Source organism: Saccostrea echinata, unplaced genomic scaffold (genome assembly GCF_033153115.1).
Source record: "Saccostrea echinata isolate AGI-Se365-2 ecotype Australia unplaced genomic scaffold, CSIRO_AGI_Sech_v1 ptg000045l, whole genome shotgun sequence".
Classification (NCBI taxonomy): domain Eukaryota; kingdom Metazoa; phylum Mollusca; class Bivalvia; order Ostreida; family Ostreidae; genus Saccostrea; species Saccostrea echinata.
The window spans coordinates 4450242-4457486 of record NW_026889794.1 but is presented as its reverse complement, the minus strand read 5'-3'; the positions used below and the strand labels follow the sequence as shown (position 1 = coordinate 4457486).

The 7245-nt window shown below is 31.1% G+C and overlaps 1 protein-coding gene across 1 annotated transcript; it reads left to right on the top strand.

Moving 5' to 3' along the window:
• Positions 1-302: 302 nt before the first annotated feature.
• Positions 303-5629, top strand: LOC133201857 (uncharacterized). The gene is made up of 4 exons (XM_061337656.1): positions 303-372; positions 670-811; positions 3608-3741; positions 5485-5629. The coding sequence occupies exons 1-4, from the start codon at positions 327-329 to the stop codon at positions 5568-5570; spliced, it is 408 nt and encodes a 135-aa protein (XP_061193640.1). The 5' UTR covers positions 303-326; the 3' UTR covers positions 5571-5629.
• The last annotated feature ends 1616 nt before the right edge of the window (positions 5630-7245 follow it).

Genomic DNA, 7245 nt, shown 5'->3' with positions numbered 1-7245 from the left:
TACTTCACAAATATGCACATGCAAAATAAATGATATCCTTTTGAAAATGCTATTGCTGAAATTAATTAGGGTATGCAAAATACTCTTGTTAAATCTTTTACCGTCAATGCTCCAACAAAGTTTCTCAGGAAAAGCAATTCTATATTAAAATTGATTTATTTTTGTGAAGTTTGCCACAAAACAATCAGGTGCGTCACTGAAATATTTATCATAGAGCCTTTCTGCCTTTTGTTTATCTGGAATAGGTTCCAGGGGAAGCTAGTGTCGTGTCTTCGGGATATGAAAAGGTCATGTGTATCTCCAAACAGCCTCTCGTTAAGCTGGACATGATGATTTCTGCTGTGAAATACCTGTGCACAGAAGGAAAGCAGGGTACTAAGATTTATGCATAGTGCAATTCTACATAACATATCAACAGAAACTATTATACATTTGTATTACTTTCAATTCAAATATCATCAAAACCTTACAGATAAAGATACCGAAAAACATTATATAACGCATCTTCACGTTAGGAGACATATCTTGATCTTTTCAAAACATTAGCTATAGGTATTCATTTTTACCCTTTTCCTCATCAAATTATAAAAAAAATCAAAAGATAGAAGAAATAAAAAAAAATAAAAATAAAATGTTAAAAGTGATGAAATAATTATCTTTCTTTAATAGGGTTCATAGAAAACTTTCAGTGCGTGATGAACAAGTTTGTGGTGAATCAAACCAGTCTTCTGTCTTGTGCGAAATTATTTAGAGAACTTATGGAAATAGAAAACCGCAAAACTGTCTCTGATGTTTCTAGTAAAGAATGCAGGTAATTTAAATTCTACAATACAACCATCACGATGTTTATATATACCGTAAATCTGGAAATTTTTGCTGTAGATAAATTTTTAGCAAATTTGCGCGTGCATTGCATTCGCAAAAATATATTTCTTAAAAATAAATCAACGACAAAAAAAATGACAACAAAAATGTTTGCTATTTTTTAATAAGTTTAACAGGTGTTCGTAAGCAGTGGTTATTTTAAGAAATCTGTTTATACTACAAGCTTATAATTACCCGTGACAATCCGTGCGTAGGACTGCCTTGTAGAGTTCACTACATTCAACATCGTTCGATGGTTTTACAGGCGGTATGTCTCTTTTAAATTATTTCTCTAAGAAAGAGAGACCAGTTGTTTTATTTAAGAACAAATGTTTTTACCTGAAGGTTAGTTAAAGCTGAAATCGTTTTATATATATTTTTTTTTACATGCGTGATTTATTTAAATGTTATGAAAACGTTAAATAGTTTATATGTTTTATCTCTTAAATTCTAATATTTTTATCTGATTATTGAACATTGGAATTGTTTAGCATTGTATGTACAAATGTAATTTATTGTAAGTACATGCGTAATTTATAATCCGATTATTAAATGTTGGCATCGTTTAATATTGTATGTACATGCGTAATTAATTGTATGTACTACATGCGTAACGTATAAACTGCTATGAAAATTTTAAGCGCTTTTTAATTTTAGCACCAATATCAATTCGCAAAATTTTGATACGTAAAAATTAATCAACAGCTTTTTGAACCAGATTCGCAAAAATAAATCGACGTAAAAATTTCCAGATTTACGGTATATATATATATATATATATATATATATATATATATATATATATATATATATATATATATATATATATATATATATATATATATATATATATATATATATATATATATATTAGGGATGTCAACGAATAGTCGACTATTCGACTATCAGTCGAATGGACCGACGATCGAAGAATAACAAAACGACATTAGAATAAATAAATTCAATAAAAGAGTGATAAAGAGATGGAATTCTCATCCTAACATTAAGAAAACGTCTTTCCTAAGACGCAGTCGAGAAGATAATTTTCCTCATTAAAAATGATGACTTTACATGTAGAGAGTATAGTAATTAGAAATGCTTCACTTCCGCGAGGATTATTTGTCAATTAATGTGTTGATTTTGTAATAAAATTATCGCGCTTTCTTTGTAAAATTATTAATTGGACTTGATCTCATACCATGTACCCATTATTGCCGTGGACATTACGATAATTATTTTAAAATTAATATTCTTTTACCTATTTTAAAGACATTTTGATAGTTGGTACAAAAAGTATATTCAAATGTTTAACATTATCCCAGATACCGTGTGTCCCACCTCCCCCATCATTTTGATAAGCTTTAAAAAATATGTATTACTGTCATTTTTTTGAGCTTCCTAAAAAACCGATTTTACAGACCGATTTATGAACATGAATGACGAGGAAATCATACATTTTGGAGAAATAAGAGGTCTATATTTAGTAAATATAAACACGCTATCCACATTTTAGGTCAATGTGAACATCTGTATGTAACATTTGATGTCACTTTTTAATAAAATTAAGAAAAGGGGATTCGGGGTTAAATATGTCATGTACCAGTGAAGTTTGAAATAAAATTTTAGATTCCGAAAAAGTTTCGAATTTATTCGACTATCGTTCGGATAATGCAATCGAATATTCGACTAAAGAAAATAAATATTTTGACATCCCTAATATATATATATATATATATATATATATATATATATATATATATATATATATATATATATATATATATATATATATATATATATATATATATATATATATATATATATATATATATGGATTAGTCCGTTTACCCACCAAAGACAAAGGACTCATGTTAGGTGTGAATGGTCAAGAAGTGATGTTTATTCCTTATATGTTCTGTGTTTGACTCCAAAGTACGATGGTCTCACAAAATTCCGATGGTTTGTTTCCTATGAGACGTGCTGCGCTTAAGTGTGATGGTTTGGCACGCCAAAGTTTAAAAATAAAAGGTTTAAACTGATGAAATAATTAACTTTGTTCAAAAGGATTCCTCCGATAGTGCGCAGAAACAATCAATGTTTATGACGTCACAATCATCCGACGTCTATCCTTCACGCCGTTGTCCTTAATTGAAAAGCCAGTAATTTAACTTTTAGTTATTGCTTGAATAAACCTGAGATATTAGGGTTAGTCTCGACTGATAAGGATAGCCCATGCACACTTTTGGACTGATTCTTGGAAAGCTTCGCACCCAACAGAGAAATTATGGGTTAGTCCTCGAACACTGTGCGATTGAATAGGGTAAGTCTTGTACCCACAAGGAGATTTAAGGTAGGTCCTTGTACACTATTCGACTGATTAGGGTTAATCTCTCTCCCACCATTGATATCTAGGTTACTTGTTGCTCCCTTTTCCAGCGATTACGGTTATTCCTGCATCCATTCCAGTGGTTAGGTAAGCCGTGCACGGGAAATTATGGCTAGTAGTTCTATATCATTTTAGCGTATTCGAGTGAACCAATTTACTTGGAACCGCGATAAAATATTGAATATTCATTTGCATTTATTTAGAATCGTCGAACCTTTTATGGCACGGCATCCCAATTTGGCGCAGTAGTTACTATGACATCATAAACGTGAACTGTTTTTTGTTATCATATATATACTTAAATACATTAAAAAGAGTTTTTAAATGATTTTTATCTGAATTTTATGAAATTCACAGGTTATTAGGCAAAACTTTGACCTGTATTGATGACAAGGCCCAAAATTTGTGTGGTGGCAAAGCAACAACTTATATCCATTCTTATATGAAAGCCTCGTTCAAACCACTGACGGAGGGCATAACATGTAACAATAGTAAGTATCTTTGCAAAACAAATTATTTTCAGATCATGCCTGATTTTGGCGATGCTTGATATATCTGACGGGACGCGATGTTTGATATATCTGACGGGAAATAATAAAAAATAAATTTCGCGTTTTCCTAAATATTGCAGGATAATCTACCGAGTCGAAAAATATAAAAGTTAAAAAGCCCCGTTGAACAACCCCTTTTAGCTTTACAGTTCGACACTTATCAACTGATTTAGGCATTGAATACACAGTGCAAGGCTCTACACATCAATATTGTCTATACAAGTATTACATTCTAAAGTGATATATTCAATTCACCTGTTCAAGTTTCATATGTCTTTCTGATCTGATAATCTTTTGATAACGTTCATGATTTACTGAAAAATATTACCAGCTGCGTTTCTTCGATCTCGTCAAGATAACTGTATAAGAATACATTTTTTGCATTATAATTTAGGACATACATTAATGTAATAGATGATTGATTGATCAATAATTTTCACTCATATAGAGACGTCAACATATACCGGTGAAACTTCAAATTTAGCCTATACTCGCTACTAAGGCTCATTGTGCAGTGAGGGTTCTTTATTGAATCAACTCCTACCGTGACAAGGGATCTCCTTTTAATGTCTCTTCTGAAAGACCCGGGACTTTCATTTCTAGTGCCGGGCGCTTGGCGAAAGGACAGCCACTAATAATTACCTATGTCTACGTCTGGCGCTTTGACGACGAATGAGAATCAAAACCGAGCATCCCAATTACGAACCGAGCGAACACTTGGATAAGAATGAATAATGTCATTTATTTGGTAAATGACCAAAAATATATACAAGACATGGGTCATTCATAACCATAAAGGAAATATTTTGTGACTTTCACTTCTTGTGCCGGGCGCTTAGCGAAGGAACAGTCACTACCTTTGTTAAACGTCTTCGGCTTGACGCGGGCGACAGGTAGGATACTCGAACACGGGACCTCCTGATCATGAAATAGTCTCCCTATCACTAGGCTGAAACAAGTCATAATACGGATAGATTACATTAAGTTGACAATATCAAAATGCCATCAAAAAAATTTAACTGGAATTTTTTTCAATACTTGTACTATTTTGTATGCCATCCAATTATTTAAATGCGGTACAATTTTAATACTCTCGGTTAAAACATGTATTGAAAAAGTTTGACAAAAAGAAATTTCATTTTAAAAAAAAAAACGTGAACATACTTAATTCTGAAATCTGTCATGGGTTTCGAACAAACTGGACACAAGGAGCATAAATTACGGAATCTCATATTTTTGACAAACTAAGACATGCCAAACATAGAGTTTTTTTAAATTAAATTTTAAAGCTTTATAAACGCTTTTAAACCAGCTTGAAATGTGTCAAAACAATACATGTTTACGGAGATATTTTGCACTTCAAATCTGCCTTTTTTTCGAATGTATATGTTTGGACACAATCTCTAGATTCCATTTAGGTCTGAGACATTATTAATGAATTTAGGAAAGACATCTTCTTGCCGAGGGATGAAAGGACTGTGGAGACATCAGTCTGATAATTTTCATATTCAGTCTAAGAGCATTCAATCATTTACTCCTTTTACGTTTTGATCATAATCACAATCTTTAATCTTTAAACTATGTATATATCAACATAAAATTCTTTATACATCGTTTTGATGCTACGAACGTCTTAAGGCTTTTACACAGTTAGTTTATAATGAACAGTTTCTGTATTTACAGGTCAGACGATAATCACACATTGGTGGACTTTCCTCATGATGTTTGTTACTTCAATTTGTCTCTTTAACGTTCTGTATGATTTCTGATGAAAATAAATAATTTATCACTTTATTGTCTTTTTTCAAAAACTTTCTTCATATGAATTTATTTTTCTTCGATGCCTATTTTGTTTTGAGAGCTTAAAGGTGCTTGGACACAGATTTGAAGTTAATATTTTCTCAAATTTTCTGCATAGTTTCATGACTTATATGTTCCTGTAGCATTTCATACTAAAATATAATAAAAATCTTATTTCATCTCGAAGTTATTAACACTTCAAATTTCTGGACGCGTTGGATTGACACATCCTTGCGCTTTCACATATTTTAATTTTATTCTTAATACTTAAGAAAAGTGGCAATTTTGTTGTGTATTAATAAAAAATATTAAAACTATAACCCAGAAAATTCAGAGTAGAAATGTTCGAAAGCAAAACCCACTCACAGTATTGTAAGTCCGTGCTCAGTGGTGTGTGCAGAGTTTAACAATTGAACACACCTGGTGAATCGTAAACATTAACAATAACAGATCTAGAGCTCATGCCCTGTTTACAAAAACAGTTTACGTTTCACGGGTGTGTTCAATTTGTTAAACTGTGTACACATCACAGAGCACGGACTGACAATACTGGTGAGCTGGTTTTGCTTTCAAACATTTCTACTCTAAATTTACTGGATTATAGATGTAATATTTTTCATTAATACATAACAAAATCGCTTCTTTTCTTTAATATTAAGGATAAAGTTAAAATTTGTGTAAGTGCAAAGATGTGTTAATCAAACGCGTCCCGGAATTCGTAGTTCCAATAATTTCCCGATAAAATAAGTTTTTAATATATTTTCGTGTCAAATGCTATTGCAATATATAAGTCGTGATATTATACAGAAAATTTGAGAAAATATTTAGTTCATATCTGTGTCTAAGCACCTTTAATGAATTTTTATAAGGAAATAAAACAGATTTGTTTAAAAGTGCCATCCTTGAAAATAAGGGTTGAAATGCATTCTTCATCTCAGAGAACAATACCATAAAAATATATATAATATCATAAAAACAATATCCTTCAAGCTGTTCTTCAAGGAAAAGCAATTTTCCCACTTTTCCATTGTGAGATTGTATCATGTGTAAATTAATGAATGTATTTTAATAATTGTCTCCCATGATTCAAAAGTTTCAGACCAATCATGTATTTTCAAGAATATGGTCTATAACACAAACTCAGTGTACATTTGATGAGAGAATGTCAATTTCCCAATATAATCAAAAAACTATTTCATAAATGTCATCGGATTTTCTAAGATATGAAAATAGCGTGCACATTAACGTTTTTTTTTAAAGTCCTCCAAAAAAGTCCCATTTTTCCATTCATCTGTCGTTAATATCTCTTTGCACAAGATGTCTTAAAGGTTATTAAATAACATTTTTTTCTCTTAAAAGTAAAACATCGCTAACATTTCTTTTTCAGGAAAGGGGATGATAAATTCCTTTAAGATTTCTACACTTTGCACAATTGTAATGAGAAGGTAGCTTTCATCCAAATGATAAAATATATTTTTCCATTCCTATGCCTCAGGATGTGGTAATTTATGTCCAAATTATTTTACATTGTCTATAAATTATCTTTTTTAATCCTGACCCTAGCCTGACCTAGACAATACATAAACTTGAAAACTAATAATATTATAAACCTCTCATCAAATAATTTTTTGTCACATAAAAATC

What these genes read in the sequence shown, in the direction of transcription:
- LOC133201857 (XM_061337656.1), top strand. Translation starts at nt 327, where the DNA reads ATGATGATTTCTGCTGTGAAATACCTGTGCACAGAAGGAAAGCAGG. An exon ending in GTGCACAGAAGGAAAGCAGG is followed by an intron (nt 373 to 669) that starts GTACTAAGATTT and finishes TTTCTTTAATAG; the next exon opens with GGTTCATAGAAAACTTTCAG. An exon ending in GTTTCTAGTAAAGAATGCAG is followed by an intron (nt 812 to 3,607) that starts GTAATTTAAATT and finishes TGAAATTCACAG; the next exon opens with GTTATTAGGCAAAACTTTGA.